At 42.7% G+C, this 17,500-nt stretch overlaps 1 protein-coding gene across 3 annotated transcripts in view; it reads left to right on the top strand.

The window, feature by feature from the left end:
* LOC138056374 (trichohyalin-like) overlaps nucleotides 1–17,500 on the top strand; it is a 49,716-nt gene that overhangs the window by 9,716 nt on the left and 22,500 nt on the right. For 2 of the 3 annotated variants that reach the window (XM_068902159.1, XM_068902157.1), the window contains exons 5-18: nucleotides 1,053–1,312; nucleotides 3,499–3,764; nucleotides 4,322–4,669; nucleotides 6,674–7,047; nucleotides 8,503–8,618; nucleotides 10,150–10,353; nucleotides 11,344–11,534; nucleotides 12,902–13,094; nucleotides 13,246–13,423; nucleotides 14,143–14,301; nucleotides 14,553–14,747; nucleotides 15,286–15,466; nucleotides 16,465–16,588; nucleotides 17,116–17,306. In XM_068902159.1, the coding sequence (XP_068758260.1) occupies nucleotides 1,053–1,312; nucleotides 3,499–3,764; nucleotides 4,322–4,669; nucleotides 6,674–7,047; nucleotides 8,503–8,618; nucleotides 10,150–10,353; nucleotides 11,344–11,534; nucleotides 12,902–13,094; nucleotides 13,246–13,423; nucleotides 14,143–14,301; nucleotides 14,553–14,747; nucleotides 15,286–15,466; nucleotides 16,465–16,588; nucleotides 17,116–17,306 (2,980 nt within the window). The remainder of the gene's footprint in view (nucleotides 1–1,052; nucleotides 1,313–3,498; nucleotides 3,765–4,321; nucleotides 4,670–6,673; nucleotides 7,048–8,502; nucleotides 8,619–10,149; nucleotides 10,354–11,343; nucleotides 11,535–12,901; nucleotides 13,095–13,245; nucleotides 13,424–14,142; nucleotides 14,302–14,552; nucleotides 14,748–15,285; nucleotides 15,467–16,464; nucleotides 16,589–17,115; nucleotides 17,307–17,500) is intronic. The other variant, XM_068902158.1, reaches the window with a different exon arrangement.

Genomic DNA, 17,500 nt, shown 5'->3' with positions numbered 1-17,500 from the left:
TTGGGGGGTGAAAGAGATGCATTATGGGATTTGAGAAAGTAGAGAATAATGGTATTGGCCGAGTCGGAAAATACCATAATACTCTCTGTTTGCTCTCCCAAATTTTGAATAAGCACTGTTTCCAGTTATTCTTGGGACTTACAAATAGTCTCAAGAGAAAACAAAACAATGCTTATTCAAAATGTGGCTGGTCAAACAAAGAGTATTATGGCATTTCCGCTTCGGCCAATAGGCCAATTTCGATATATTAAAATTCAGCTTGAAAGAGAGGTTTAGAGGACAAAGACAAAGGAAAGTGGCCTGATATGTTAATATCTTTCACATTCGTTGCAACTCGTTTCTATGTTTTTTGTCCTCTCTGCCTCGCTATCAAGCTGATTATTCATATTTCGAAAATGTCTTATTCGAGCTGTGAACAAAACAAAAATCTCCAATTTACTTTGGCGCAGTCGCGCGATCTTCCCGACGTGTTCGGAAATTTAATTGATGGCGGCCAAAACACAGTTTGGCGCTTATCGCTTGAGATGAGATTCTGCAGAATAACGAAAATCGCAGTAAAGCCTAGTTTTCATATGTCGGGAAAGTCCAAGACGATCGGGAATTTCGCAGTTTCCCGACCGTCCCAGATTTTGCCGACAAACGAAAGCCATAAATCGTAGACATCCCCGATAATCTGGGATGGTCGGGGACGAATCGGGAAAATAGGAAGCGTTTCTATTTTCCCGACGTGTCCCAGATTTTTGCGATCGTCGGCGATCATTCCCGACATATCAAAAACTCAAATTTGTACTGTCGGAGACGTCGGCGATGGCTTTAACTCGTTACCAATCCTCTAAATTGCAAGTTGCAGTTTTTGGCGCACTTTCCACTTTCCGCGAAAGTCACTATCGGGAGAACCTGGGACAAGCGTCTGGTGATTTTCCGATACTTGGCAAAATCTGGGACTTTCGGGATACTGCGAAATCCCCGATCGTCTGGGATTTCCCCGACATATGAAAACTTAGCGGCTGATCCCTTGAAATAGTTCCTTAATATATGACGTCATTTTGTAGACCAAAGGCGGATCGTCAACGGCAGGAAAAGTTAGGGAGGGAGCGTCTACTACATAGAAAAGGTAGAAAACTTCCGCGAGATTGGAAAGGGCAAGATTTGAAATTCATCGCTGCCGGAAAAGCTGGCTTGGTTGACGTCTTTGAGGATGTAGTTCGAGCACTGGAGCGGAACCACGCAATGGAACGAGAATTACTAATTTACTTGCTGCAGGGAAGAGAAAGCTCTCAGGCTCGCAGTGCTGCAAAGAAATTATCAACAGGTAATGGTGAAATAACGTAGTTTCCTCGAGAGAAAATTAAGTGAGATACCGAGATTGCAGTAGACTGCCAAGAGGTGTTAGCGGGGGAAGAAGGGGGGGGAATCTCTTCTTCTCCTACCGTTATGCTTTGATTTTTGATTTCCACCCTTCCACTTTTATGAAATAATGCGTATTTTATTGAGTAAAATGGTTTATTTTTTTCAAATGAAAGAAACGTTTGGGTCATTTTTTCCAATGCACAAGTGAAGAAAATCTACTGAAGTACATGAGTGGTGGTTCATATACCACTAACAGTTGTGTTATCACATGGAATCACATTGCATTGTCAAGCGTACTGCCCTGTGGGTCACTTTGTCCAAGAACCTACAATCCTGAGCAAAAGTCTTGGCACACATGAGCTAAAATGATCATGTGTTAAGACCATCTATAATATAGTCCCTCCTCCCCCTCTTCAATGTTGATGGGAATCCGGGAGAACATTCAGAAAAGATGCAGTTTGTTTCAACATCGCTTTGGAGGAAGGGACAAGCAAAGTAGTTCGTTATATAAGTTTTTAGAAAAAAGAAAGCACAAGCTTTTTACGAACGCTTTTTTTGGTGCAACAACGTTTGACCAGGATCGCAAATAGACGTCACGATACTCTAGGTGTTCCAGTAACTAAATGGTTAGAGAAGAGAATCCTACCGATTTTACGGAGGTCACAGATTCCATATCATATTTGACCCTATTTCATTCTCAGTTGTCCGTTCGCCCGTTGCTAAGCAACGAGAATGAAATGAATTCGGAAATGGCTACAATTGTAATTGGCTACAATTTGTTCACCCACCACTCCTCCCAACCCCTTTTACAGCACCTCCCCAGGGGACACGGAAAGTTGGGGGAGGGGGGCTAGGTCTTGGTGTGTGTACGAGTAGTGTAAATTGCTAAGTCTCTGATCAAACCGAAAATGACTCCATAAGAAAAAGTGGGGGACCTATAGCCCCAAGCCCCTCCCTCTCCGCGCCCCCCATTCCCATCCCCCCTTTACACGTGCCCTTTTTCCGTCTCCCAGCCCCTACGCACATGCATTTGACCGTTATTGTTCGGAGGGTTGTCCAATACAGCTGCATAATCTGAGATTCACGTTTCATGGTGTAGGCGTCGCAAAGTGACCCTTTAACCATGACCTCAACCAGAACCTTGACCAAAGTGCAACACTTGAATTTCTTAAGCTAAAGAAGACATCTTGTGACACATTGTGTAGTTTATGCAAAGTACCATGAATTTCAATATGCAGGTTTAGTAAAATTACATAGGTGATTAATGAAAATTCTCGGCGCTGATTGGTTGCCCTTGACGTGACTATTACGCAATGATCACCAAAGCGGTTTTTTTTTTCAAAATGGTAGCAAGCCGTTTGCTCGAGGTGACAGATGAAGAAATTAATTGTTTAAACGAAAATGCATAAAACAATCATCTATGTAATTAAGCTCTTTACTGTTGTGTTCTTAGTTACCTGGCCTTTAAATGAAAGTGAGGCTGGTGTTGACCCTGTTATGATACAGACCTCACTGCTTTTCTTATGTAAGTTCTTACACAAACACATCATTAACATAAGAAAAGGAGGGAGGTCTGTATGATAACAAGGTCAACACCAGCCTCACTTTCATTTAAAGGCCAGGTAACGAAGCACACAACTGTAAAATGGTCTATTGTTCTTCTTAGGCTTAGTGAATAATTGTTAATTGTTATACCTCCCAACTCAAATACGTTTTCTGATTGGAGGAGAACGTGTCACGTGTCATTGATCAAAACTTCGTGACGCCCTAGAGCGAACAAAACTTCATGACGCCCTAGGGCAACAACAACTTGAACGTTCGACTCACACGTGATCAGGTCGTGCACCTTTGAAACGGCGGCAAATCTGTACGCCAGCCGACGTCAAGCAAATAATTTTTATCTGTGTATTCTATTTTGAGTTGGAAGGTATAACAAAACACTTAATGACTGACCCCTCGGGAAACAGTGAGTTTTGTTTCCCCTTGACCTCAAAGTTTCCCTCGGCTTCGCCTCGGGGAACATTGAGGGTCTCGGGGAAACAAAACTCACTGTTTCCCTTGGGGCCAGTCATTAAGTGCTTATTGTTCGATGACTGAGATTGAATCATGCAGGAAAGATAAGGCGCCTCTTTGCGGTTACTATTTCAGATGAGCGGTCCAACCAACTTTTGGTTCTCCGAACTCAGCACCAAGGTTGGCGAGAGCAAAGCTCGACCGAGCGTCTTGTCAGCAAGGAGCGACACCATGCAATTCTTCAGGAAGCTGCTGGTTTGGTTTTTGAGGAAAGACGCTCAGATCTGAGAATGTTTCGAGGGACCTCGCCAGATGACATTGAGGTGGCAGCAGATATAATGGCCGACTTACAACATGCACAAGAAATTGAGAGTCAAATGTTACTTGGGCTTCATGGCAAGGTACAATGATAAGCAAATTGTTTTCTCTCATACGACGAGTGGCCGTATCACAACAGAACTGTGGCCCATGACACCGGCAGAGACTTGGTAATAACACCTTTAAAAGCGGCAACAGAGACAAAGGATCATTAACAAGAACATGAAAACAAAGCTAATGTCTGGTACACGTACTAGAGCGAGAGTCGATACATCACCGACAATTTGAACCCATCAAACAAAGCGCTTCCCTTAATTAAGAACTCAATAGCCTGCATGGCCATAGAAATAATGCATGGAAGTCATTATGTCCAGTTTTGCGTTACCGAAATAATTCGAATTCTTTGTAATGTGATCTGCTTAAAAATCTAGAATCTTACCGCAGCCAACCAGGGGCCGAAGCAAATTCTTTTTTAACTTTTTCGCTTGCGTTTCCCGCACTTTTAATGAACCGACGATATCGAATATCCGTTTCGTTGGCCAGACACGATGTTCGCGTCAGGCTCCAATTCATATCTTATTTTCACCTGTAGTTTTTTAATGGGAAGGTATTCTCTTAACTTTTTCTTTGAATTCTTTAGGATATCCAAGAGCTCTCCCGTCTTCGACAACAAGAACACACGGCTTGGCAGGAGGAATTACTAGATGGAATATCTGCCGTGCTTCTGGGCACCGAAGACAACGTTGCACAAGAAGACGAACTTCTGAAAGCTCTGGAAGATAAATACGATGCACTCAGGGACAAGCTTCTTCTGGAAGCACTGGAAAAACAAGTCGGTACTGCAGAATGGGCCAGGCTATCGGAACAAGAGCGGCAAGCTCGAATGGCTAAACTCAAACTGCAAGAGAGGCGATTGAGACAACAGGGAAGATTTGATGATGCTGCCGCTCTGCTTGGAGAGGGACTCAAGAACGCCGAGGCGTTGCAGGTATTTGGGAGCTTAAGCAACGACAACGGCGACGTCAACGAGAACGTCACGATTTTCTATATTTAGTGGCTAAAAACAATAGCTTTGCACGCCCTGCACGTGCGTTTTTCACTTTTGTCCATTTCGTTGCCGTCGTCAGCAAAATAACAACGTGAAATAGCCAAGTTTTTGGGTTTTATGAAGAACGTCAGCACTTGAGGATAAATTTTCATTTTCTCTCCTAAAATGGAGTGCCGTTCCGACTGGTGTGATCTTTGAGGAATTACCACACCCTTGACATATTAAAAACGTTGAAATAGTCACGAAGCGATTAAAATAACGCAAATTTATATTTTGAGATGACGTTCTCGTTGCCGTCGCCGTTGTCGTTGCTTAAGCTCCCTATTGATCAATAGAGAATTTAAGCAACGATCACGGCAATGAGAACGTCATCTCAAATTATGAATTCACGTTATTGTGATCACTTCGTGACTATTTCAACCTTTTTAATAGGACAAGGGTGTGGTAGTTCCTCAAGAATGACGCTGGTCGGAACGGCGCTTAACTGAATGAAAATGTATCTGACGTCCTTTATAAAACCTTAAATTTGGCTATTGCACGTTGTTGTTTTGCAGACGACGGCAAAGAAATAGACAAAAGTGAAAAACGCACGTGCAGGGCGTGCAAAGCTATTGTTTTTGCACACTAAATATGCAAATTTGTGACGTTCTCGTTGCCGTCCCTTATATCAGTAGGGAGTTGAAGAAACGACGACAGCTGCGGGAGCAAAGACGTCAGAAATCGAGAATGGTATTTGTTAAAAGAGGAAAAATAATTGTGCTGCGTGTGCAACATGTGAGCATACAATAGCGAATACAGAGGATATTACAAGGCCGTGCGGAGATACGAAATTTCTCTCGCGAACGAGTGAAAACTCCCCATACAACGGCGACTTCTGTCATAGCGGTTGTAGTCTGAATGTCGAGAGTAATTTTACGATTGGTTTGGTTTTGCACTACTACGGATAGTTACCCGCCTGAAAAATCATTCAACCAATCAGAGGCACAAGCATAACCAATTGTAGCTTGCGCGAACCTTTTCCCGCGCTTTTTGCCTTGCCCGCACATCTTTTCCCGCGCTGGGCGTCAGCTCCGTGGATGTATTGGCTTTGTGTTGTGATTGGCTCACTTTATTGTCAGTCTGTTCTATTTGGTCAAGGTGATTATTTTGAAGCTTGCTGGTTTTACGACACACAAAGAACTTCTCAAACTGAGATTGGTACATGTTAATTATCTCTTTTGAGCGCAAAGTGGTTCGTAAGGGTTCGAAACATGCTGAAATGATTCGTGTAACTTTCCCCGTCAGAAAGAAGGGCTCGACGAGTGGATTCTTCTTTAGGAAATATAGGGTAGGGAAAAAACAGTGTTGAAAGACTTAAGAGTAGTCCTTGAAAAGATTTTGAAAGCCTTCAAAGTACCTGAAAATTACTTGAATTTTGTATAAGTTTTAATGGATTAGGTCTTTTGATTAAAATTTAGAGTTTGCCACGATGATCCTAAAAGTTTATTTTTTCCAGGTTGCTGTCGTTGTTGCGGATGCAGAGGTGTAACTCTAAGGTTGTGTTCTATTGGGATCAACCGTTTTTAGTTAGTTGGTTTGGTTGGGTTTTTCGTGTTCTATTGAAAAAAAAACCGTTTTCGGTTGGTTTGGTTGATCAACTTTTTCAACCGGCATCAAACTAGGTTGAAACGGTTGAAAAACCACTGGCAGGAACCGCTGTCGTTTACGCGGGCCATTTCAAGTCGGCCGCGGGCTACTGCCGTGTTGCTTGCAGGACTCAACTTTTCAACGCTGAGAAGTCTGGTAATAACTATTCCCAGGAGTTACCGCGTTTCAACCGAAAACGGTTGGAAAAGTGCTCTATTGGGAAACCTCAACAGCTTCAACCGATATCGGTTGGGGTTGAAACGGTTGATCCTAATAGAACACGACATAAATTCGACATTCCTTTTATTATCCTTTAAGGCATTGTTGGGTGAGAATCGCCAGCGTTATTTAGAGAGACTAAAGGAACGTTTGGAACGACGCCAGAAACGATTGGAAGAGGGACTCGATCCAGACGAGGAAGATGAAGAAACAATGCGACTGCTGAACGAGGAGCAAACTGCAAGCACTGGGAACATTCTGCAAGACCTGCAAAACAGGTATGACGAGGAGAAAGACGCTTTGCTTCGAAGATTACAGGAGGAGCAAGATCGCATGGCAGCGGAAAAACGACGCCAGGCGGAGCTTGCTCGTCTGAGACGCGAGAAAAGACAGGCCGAACGCGAAGCCAACTTTGATGAAGCTGCTCTGGTGCTAGGCTTGGCAGAAAGAAACAGGCAAAATCTAGAGGAAAGGTGAGGCACTTTGCACGGTCACATTTCGCTAAATAGATTCGCTAACACGTTTTTGCTCAAAAAAGAACTTGTTAAACTCCGTTAAATCTCCAGTTTTAATCCTTTTAGCTTTGATAACGAGCCATGTATTAGCCGTCAAAAACTGATAAATTCTTGGTTGACAAGGGTGCCCATGATCTCATCCTCCATTCTTTTGTAAAATTCCGAATTTTCAAAGCATCGTTGCTCAGAGATAATCTAGTATATCAGGTTCAAATTTTCAGAGAGGGCTCATTGCGTAATGCACTTTCAATATACAGTACTTTATTCTTGGTTGGCTGATTAGAAAACAATAGCCTTCTACTAATGATGCAAAAAAAGTAAACAGGGTACCCCTGTAGGGTTACTGTGTGATAATTTCTGAAAATTTTGCCGAGTTTGGGATTTTTAAGTCTGAGAGGTAAAGTCGTTCCCAGGCCAAGTGGCCCACGGGGCCGGAGCGCATCCCGGGTCCCGTAGCATGAAGCGACTGGGAGTATGGTTACTTCCCCCTGGATGGGATGCTAGTCCATCGCAGGGTTACCCCCCAGAAGTAAGTGTTTCTAGTACCCATTTATACACCTGGGTGGAGAAAGACATCGTGGAGTAAAGCTTTTTGTCCAAGGAAACAACACGACGAAAGCGCTAGGCCTCGAACCAGCGACCCTGAGATCGGGAGTCCGGGGCGCTAACCACTAGGCCATGATCTTTCCACAAGTGTATGATCATGTAATATTGTCTATTTAGAATCACGACAGCAGTAGGTTTGCACAGTGATTTCATCTCAATGCCAAGCCAACTTAAGGATATGAAGGCAGGACACGACTTACTTTCAAATGTCCATTGCGGCATCCTCTCGGTGGTCACGTTATCACGTGAGATATCCCAGAGTTCCACCAAACACAAAATGTGATCGATTTGAACTGTAGGTTGTGGTGGATGCAGTCCCAATAAATTGGCCCGCTCCCAACTGTGTGGCTTCATAGCTCAGTTGGTAGAGCATCGTACCGGCATCGCAGAAGTCATGGGTTCGAATTCCGTTGAAGCAACCTAAAGTTTCAGGTGTCTATAAGAGACAATTGCTTAGATTGTCAAGATATTTGCGAGAGTTACTTCTCCATCAGAATGCACAATCAATTTGCTTGGCCTTTTGTTTCGTTTTTCAAAAAGAGCAGATCGCAGTTTCACAAATGTTTTTTCGGGCCCAAGACGTTTTTGGGACTTGCGAGAACCAGGTCCCAGGGTGGGAATCGAAGCCACGACTTCTGGATTAGATCACCAACTTTGCAACAAGGCCATTTGGGAACTAGGCCTGGGTATTTTGAAAACAAATGGCTAGGCTTGAGCTTGATAGAATTGTGATAGAGTTTTACAATTCCCCATGCACAAGGAACAAGTGATAGGATTAGAAAAATGCTCGTTTGGCTTGTCTACCAGGTTGCGCCGCGATCGTGAGCGGCAAGAGCAGTTAGCGCGGGAGAGATTAGCCAGGCGAAAAAGAAGAGGGAAACCGGAAGCGGAAGAGGAAGATGATGAACTAGAACCTGATAAAGGTATGGACTGAACTAACGTAAAGAGAATGTTACATACCGTATTTACTCGAATAAACGCCGCAGGTGGAAGGAAAGTTACCAATAAACGCCGCCCTCGAATAAACGCCCCACCCAATCAGAAGAATTCAGGGACATTTTCTGCAAAACGAAACGTTGACCGACCAATCGGCGACAAAATTAGTTGATACACTTTGCCAACAGAGGACACTGGTAACGACACTTTTAGTGTTTTCAAAGATAAATAGTCAAAAAGGTACTTTGGCGGGAACCCCTTCCCCCTCAGTCCCCCCCCCCCCCCCAATCAATGTTGTGCCGCTGTTGTATAGGGTCGTAGGAAACAGAGAGTAACACAACATTTTCCAGGGGGTGAGGAGGAGGGGGGATGTTCGCGCCTAGCTCGAAATGGACCCAAAAGGATAAGAGTGTCTCAACAATTTTGACGCCGATCGTACGCTTTACCGTTCAATTTATGAATCGATACGTACGTAAATGTAATGTGCGGTAAGCATTACTTGGGATAGACGAGAAGGGCGTTCCCTTTTTCACTTCAGTTACATAAAGTTAACTCTATATTTAGAAAGTTTCTCGTCAATTTAACTTGAAAAAGCAAGTCTAAAGAAGTTTGAAGAAAATGAAGTGCGTGAAGGTTGAACGTGGACCATAAGCGACTTATGAATAATAGGCCTTTTGCAACTAACGATCACATGGTACAAAATCCGCCATGCTGGAGAGCAAGCTCATTATTATTCTCCCACTGGGACATTAAAACAAAGAGATCTGAACCAGTCAACCTTGACTTGCCTTTGTTTTAATGTCCCAGTGGGGGAATAATAATGAGCTTGCCCTCCAGCATGGCGGATTTTGTACCATGTGATCGTTAGTTGCAAAAAGCCTATTGATAAACACTGCACAATCGAAACAAGCGGCTAAACAAATGCGATTTTTTCGTAATATATAAATAGATACCCTTCACCAATATTGAAAACTAACCTGTTTGGACTTAAATACTGTGGATCAGCGCCATTCGAAATGGGTGCTTAGACTTAAATACGGTGCACGAGACTATTACATTGGTGACCTTCTCTCTCAGTAAAGGAAAGGAAAGGAACTTCATTTAAGTGTCTAATCTTCTAGCGCTGTAGAGCGCTAATCGGGGACACTGAAAATTGAAACCAACAAGTTAACGCAAATCAAATCAAATGTTGGTTTTTGAGGAGAGGGGAAAACCGGAGTACCCGGAGAAAAACCTTTCGGTGCAGAGTAGAGAGCTAACAAATTCAACCCACATAAGACGCCGAGTCTGGGAATCGAACCCAGGCCACATTGGTGGGAGGCGAGTGCTCTCACCACTGCGCCATCCCTGCACTATCCCTGCATCACCTAAATCGTGTAATAGTCACGAGATGTCCAATATCCTTCTCGTCTATCCATTTTAGCATTAACCGTGATGGGCTCGTGAAAAGGCACGGAGCTCTCTCCTAATTGCGACCAGTAATCGGCAACCATTTTTTTTTTACCTTTTTGTGTGCAGAGGATATTCAAGGCTGGCAGGATGCTGTTCTTAAGGCGCTGGAGAAGAAACATCGGGCAGAGCAAGAATTCCTGATGAGTTTGTTACAAGATGACAGCAGTAAAGGCATGAGAGAAGAGGCAAGAGCCGTTAGCGAAGATGATAGAATGAAACGACTCAGCGAGTTAAAGACAAAACGAGAAGAACTGGACTTTGGGGTCAAAGGTAAATTTCATTTTCTCATAAAGTCGTAATTTGGAGACACGTTTTTCGTGTGTTCCAGAGCTTTAATTCAGTATTAGGGCCTAAGGCGCCCTTAACGCGGATGCGGTTTCATTTGTAACCGCATATCTTTCGATTCGGGTACGCCTTCTGTTTACACGACACCGATCAAGACTGTTCGCGAAACCGGGTCGATTTGAAAACGCTGTCAAAAGTGGGGCGTTTTGAAAACGATACGGTTTCATCTGTCGTGTAAACGGCGAAACCGCATCGATTTGAATACGGTTACTAGTTTGGCGCGAAATTTCCATTGTTCGATTCAAATGGTGAATTAGGCACGTAGTACAGGGCTCGCTTCTACCATCACGACTCTAGTATTTGTATTTCACTGGAATTTATTGTTCATTTCACACTGAAGATGGCAGAGGCAACTGCCGAAACATGTCTGTAAAACTCAGGAGTGTCGTGTTTTTCTTTAGATTGACTTTGATTTTCTGCCGTGATTTTTCTTTCCGTGTAAACACTGAAACGGTGTCGATGTGAAACCGCGTTCTTACAAACGCTGCCTATAAGGGAGGGCCAAGGAAAACGTGGGTGTTTTCGCTGGGCCATGCACAGTGTCAAGCAAGCCTAAGCAAAGGCAAAAGTTGAACGGATGTTGGGCGAATGTTGGACGCAAAAACAAAGCTGTGCGGAGGCCGTTTAAACGGTTCCAACATTGCGCCAAAAAAAGGTTCGCGAAATTTGATTGCGAGGAACTAAGAACCAGTCAGTCTCTCTCGTTCAGATAAACTACACCATATTGACTTTTGCGGCCTGATGTGAGCATGCGTGTTTTCTACAATAGACCATTTTACAGTTGTAGCTAAGTTACCTAGGAGAGCTTGGTCATTAATGTAGCTTAATAATTCAACATCTTCTTTCTGTTGTTGCGAAAGACAAAATTGCCTTATAAGGTTCCCAAATCACAGTGAGCCCTTCTGTTGTTTTTAGCGGATCAAGGTTTTCACATCGATATCTTGGACATGGCGGCTGCATATAAGTTTGAAGTTCAGCGGCACAGGCTGACCAATCAGAAAGGAAGCGATGTAGATGATGAGGCTGTCACGGTGTCTATGATGGCTGACTTACAAGAAGAGCAGGACAAAGAAAGTGAACAAGTTCTAAACCAGTTACAAGAAAAGGTTAGTTACAAAAAACAGCTTTTCCCGAGGAGTTGTCTCCTATTATGATGGAAGTCAGAATTAACAGACATATTGTGCGGAGACCCAAGATTGACTGCGATGTAGTTTAATGTTTATTACTTCTTCCTAGGATATAACCTAACAATAGACCTAATCGGCTAACTCAATGTTGTACCCAATTCAAACCCTTTGGGAATAAAACGTTTTGTTTCAGGTATTTCCATATCATTTAAATATGAATGCTACATTATCATGCAAATACAATACACAAAAAATCTTTATCTCGGGAGATTTTAATTGGGTACAACATTGAGTTAGCCGATTAGGTCTATTGTTTGCCTCAATGATAATATATGGACGTGCTATGGTATGCACCATTGATAACTCTTGACTAGACTGTACTGTACCCCACCGTACTGTACCATACCACACTAAACCATTCATGTACCATACCATACCATATCATATCATACCATACCATACCATACCATACCATACCATACCATACCATATCATACCATACCATACCATACCATACCATACCATACCATACCATACCATACCATACCATACCATACCATACCATACCATACCATATCATACCGTACCATACCATACCATACTGCACTGCACTGCACTGTACTGCAGTGTATGGACATACTCATATGCGCTTGGCAACAATGAGAAGCGAAAGAAATGTTTTTGATCAAACACAACATTCTTAGGTCAAGGGGTATCTAAAATTGCAAGAACTTATAATCTCCATTCCCTTCTATTCCTTTCCCGAAATTTCCGGTATTAATCATTTTTTGGTCATATAGAAAAACAATTTTTCCAAAATTAAAGGCGCACCTTCGCCCAAAAGTCATTGCGGTCGTTTGTTTTTGTTTTTCAAATGACGACTTGTCCAAATACGTGATGTGATTGGCCTTGCTCTTATCCCGAACTTCACGTCACTCGCGTCTGGGAATACAGTCAATTTATGTCACAAAGTGTCTCCTAAATTCATGTTTCCAATTAAAGTAAACAGCTGCATTTACCAAATGAAAGTAATGCATATTGATCGTTTCTATCTTTTCGCTGCATTTAACCTCACCAAAAAAAATAACGCCAACCTCTTACCTTTAGCTCGTTGCTAGAAATAGGTAGCAAATGCTTAGACTTAAAGGGACGACCCGTGTTGGATATCATTTCAAAAGTGGGCTTGCAACTGAGAGTAAACCATGGTCGTCCCATGTCGCCATCTTGTCCACATCCAGGCTCTCCTTTTCCCTAGGGCGCTGCCATCTTGAATTCTGTGACGTCATCCATCGCCATCGTCTGATCCCTCCGCTGGGTGGTTAATGCGTTTGTTTTCTCTATCACAGAACCAAGCAGAGCTTGCTGCCTTGAAACTAAAGCAGGAACAAGAGCGTCAGGATGGCGTCGTTGAGAATGTGGCGACTGTTTTGTTAGAATACGATGGAACTGGATCTGATCAGGACCTGATTAACGCTTTGGATAAGAAATACGATGCTCTTAAAGACAAACTCTTGTTGGAAGCACTTAAAAAGCAACTAGGTAATGCAAAATCGACATGGCGGCTCAGTCCGTGTTGTAACTCCAGCCCTGCTCAATTTGTTCCAGTCCTTAAGACCGTTTTTTTTCTCGTGGACGATTTTGTCCTAATTTGTGGCGAAACGTACTTGAGATGTAACTTTCGAATTTTCAGGGGACGCTGAATGGGCGACTTTGTCGGAGCAAGAACGTCAAAAGAGATTGGTCAAGCTTAAGTTAGAAGAGAGGCGCATGCGGAAAGAAGGACAAATGGATGAACTTCATAGGCTGCTCGGAGAAGGGTTTGAGATGGATGCGAATTTGAGGAAGCTTATGGGCGAAAACAAGGCCAGGTTTGTGTTCTCCAAAGAGCGGTGTTGGTGCAGTGGCAAAACGTATAGCATCGAACTTAGGTGAAACAGCTACTGTTTGTCCTAAAAGCATGAAAATTCGCTTATTTTCACTTGTCTCTCTCTCTCTCTCTCTCTCTGTTGAGAAGTTGCTTTACACCTGTAGATAACAGGGGAGAAAAGAGCCAAAGTTAAACAAGGTTCTTTGATTTTTGGCAAAACGGAAATTCCGTCCTGGCTTTTGGCGGTTCCGGTAACTACAAGTAAATATGGTATTTGTCTTATCGCCATACTTGAATTTTGTAGACAAATGTATGAGGTTTTGTTGCTCACGCTATCCGGCTTTCTCTACTGTCTTTGAGAAGACCTTGATTATAATGCTTGCCTCATTCAGTCAATGAGGTATAGCGACATTTCTTGTTTGCAAACATTGACGTCACGTTGCTTTTGATATTCAAATTTGCCAACCACGGAACAAAAGAGGTCATTGTTTCAATAGCCAATTAGGTTCTGGTTAGCATATTGAATACCAGTGGGTGACGTCACCAGAAATATCGCTATAGTGGCCGACTTGAAGATTTTACTTCTTCGGCCACATTACACTGTTAAATAAGAAACCTTTTAAAGTTTATTTTTTAAATCCTTTCCCACCTACTCCTCTTTTAAATTGTAAAAAATGCAAATAGTGCAAAATAAAATGAGTTGAACTTGATCTGCCGCAGATACGAGGAAAAGTTAAAAGAGCGTTTAGCAAGAAGGAGAGAACGCCTGGCTCAGGGCCTGCCTGCAGATGATGAAGATGAAGAGGACATAGAAGATGGCGAGGCACAAGCAGAACAAGTTACTGACGTAAAAGCCATTCTGGAGGATCTGGACAAAAGGTAAAATGGTTATTTCTTTTAAGGATACTCGTCGTAATAAGTGAGCAAGTTAAGCACGGAATTCGATGCTGGAATCAAATGTTTGCAGATTCCCCTAGGGTCCGACCCTCCTCGTTCCCCCACATTGCTGGTATAACAACGTGTAGCTGCAATTGTGTGACATGCGCGCTTACGTACTCCACCCAACTGCTTCCCTCCACCTATCAAATCTGTTAACCGTTTGAGAAAAACCTCTGTCGCCTCCGTGTTAGGTACGAGGAAGAAAAAGATGCTCTGATGAGTAGATTACAAGGACAGGATGAACAATTCATGAACGAGAGGCAAAGACAAGCAGAGTTGGCAAGGCTGAAACGAGAAAGACTCAGAGCAAAACAAGAAGACAAATTTACTACGGCGGCGTTGGTGCTGGGACTCGCTGAAAAACAGAAGGCTGCTGTCGAGGAAAGGTAATTTATGCTGGTTTTAGAATTTATTAGTCTTTTTTTTTTTCCTTCAAGACTTAGCTAAAGGTATTTTTAAGGAATTCCAGTTGTTTACTTTCTTTCTAAAAACCATTTTTTCAAGTGTTTTCACTGTTCCTCCACACTAGAACGCTCAAAAAATTGCTTTGTTTCTAGAGGAAGTGCACTTAGCTGTCAAGCTAGTTCACATGCAGCCTACTTTTAATAATCTGAAAGAAACAATTCAAACTTAACGGAAACATAATTAAGAACCCGCAACTGGCAGGAGCCAACCAGTTGGCTTTTTACAAAGCGTTGATTCCAGGACAACCGGTAAACAAATGTTTATTCTCCCAACTAGTACCATAGAGCTCTTTCTTGGGTAGTTATGAGAATTTAGGGTTAGGCTGATAATAATCTTAATTCTCAATACCTGTCCAAATATTTCATTGAGATTGTGAAGAGAAGTTACATACCGATCACTCTAGGAAGTCAAAGGGCTAAGGAGTTTGGTACTAATTTTTTGTTCTTCTCTTTCTCTAAGACGTCGTCAAGACCGTCTAAGACAGGAACAACTCGCGCGTGAACGACTTGCCCAGTTGCGCAGCCGCAGAAAGGCCAAGGAAGCAGAGGCCGAGGATAAGCTGGTGACTGATGGTGACGTAAGTGTGTTGCAAGAGGCTGCGGTGAAGGCGCTGGAACACAAACATCAAGATGAACGACAGGTTTGAAGAATCTCTTGCCTGTAATTAAGCCATTCAGTTCCAGTAGGTTCTTGAAATTGAAGCAAAGACCTATTTGCTGGAATGAATGAATGAATGAATGAATGAATTAATTAATTAAAGAGTGAGTGAGGGAGTGTGTGAGTGTCAGCAGAGTCAATGAATGAATGAATGAATGAATCTTTATTCATTGCACACGTCGAGTGATTATAGGAGTTACACAGGTATATATTACAACAAGGAAATTGAGAAAGAAATAGATATTTTTTTGTAAAAAATTAAAAAAAAGGTGCACAGTGGCCAAAGGAACTGAGGCTTTCGAGTTGGCCACTGCATATTGGAGATGGTTACAAGGTCTGAGTTTGTTTGTTTTCTTGTTTGGTGTATTTATAGACGCCGTTCTGTCTCCCCTGGTTTTTTTAGACTCTCAGTTCAAGGGCCCGTTTTTGAAAATCCCCCCAAAATTTTTCGGGCCCGTAAAGCTGTTCGTTTAACTGAGATCCGCTCATTCTGAAAAAGTGAACTTTGAACATGTTTTGAAGACCAACAATTGGCGACAAAATTAGTTCAGACAGTTTGGCAAAAGAGCACACTGGCAACGGCACTTTCATTGTTTTCAAAGGAAAGTAGTCCAAAAGTAATTTTCCGGGATACCCCTCCCCTCCTCCCTAATTATTGTTGTACCGCTGTTCACAAGGTTCGTAGAAAATAACACACCATTGTCCCGTGGGTGAGGGGGAGGTAAGTATTTTCGCGCCGAGCTTGGATAGATGCCAATGGATAATAGTGTCTGAACAATTTTGACGCCGATTGAAGAAGACAAAACAACTCCAGAGTTTCATGACTTTGGACGTTTTCCTTTTCAAGATGTAAGACGATTTATGTCACACGAAATACGACCGGCCAGGCGTCGAACCCGTGAGCCAGTTCGAGTCTCAACCGAGGCTGTCCGATTCTCAACCAACTGAGCCAACCCTATGTTTCGTTGCGTTGTTTTTTAGGCATTTCTGGAATTTCTGCAGCAAGAACAACCGGAGTTAGCTGAAAGTGCATCAACGATGACTCAACAACAGCGAGAGATCTGGCTGCAAAAGATGAACACCAAAATTGCCAGACTCGATCCAGGTATAAATAGGAATAAAACGCAAACAGCGGTTACAAACATTTGAAATGCATAACTTTTAATAAAATTAAAGTTTCGTATGTTACAACATACATCATCAGAAGTCATTATTATTCAGGTAGTATGCTTAGTCCATTAATATTCCTTAGAGATTCTTTGGCCTGACCACGTAAAGAGGTCGAGACTTTGTCTGAAGAACCATTGTGTTTGCGGCGCAAGAATACTTCGTTGTCATTTCACCTTCACGGTGGTCATGTTGATGATCCCCTATAAAGAAGTGTTTCGCGTCTTGGTGTGCATGTGCGAACAACCGTCGGTGGGACTGGAAAGAGAACAGGTCCCAAACTGGTTTACTCTATTCTTGTGAAAATATTTTCTTTTTTGCTCAAAAAAGATGGTTGCTGATCACATCACGGAAATAATTTTTCGCCAATCATTGAACCAAACGAAAAACTAAACGGAGACAATTGCGAAGCCATTTATGACATTGATTGCAAACTGTTTGACCACTTTTTTTTCAATCTCGTAGCAGACAAAGACGCTCGCAGCCATCTACTATTGGAAGCTGCGGTTTACAAGGTTGTTAACCGACAGAAGTATTTGGAGATATCTCAAGATGGAGCCGTCCAGAAAGATGACGTCATTGTTTCTCTGATGGCGGATCTGCAGCAAGAACAAGATCAAGAGAGCGAGAAACTGGTGAACGAGATGCAGGATAAGGTATCTGTGCCTTTACTATGAATTTGTTTCCTTGGTGACTGTGTGACGTTATGGCACATGCCCAAAATGACATAGTAAAATAGCTCAACCTTCGTGTTTTGTTTTAGTTTGAAAGACAATTCAAGAGGCTGGATTTAACATGTATGCTTGACTTGGCTTTGCCTATGCTGGCAATGATCGATTGCCGCTGAATG

Source organism: Montipora capricornis, chromosome 7 (genome assembly GCF_036669925.1).
Source record: "Montipora capricornis isolate CH-2021 chromosome 7, ASM3666992v2, whole genome shotgun sequence".
NCBI classification, from domain to species: Eukaryota; Metazoa; Cnidaria; class Anthozoa; order Scleractinia; family Acroporidae; genus Montipora; species Montipora capricornis.
Note: the sequence above shows the minus strand (reverse complement) of the source record. Positions and strands in the feature narration are given on the sequence as shown.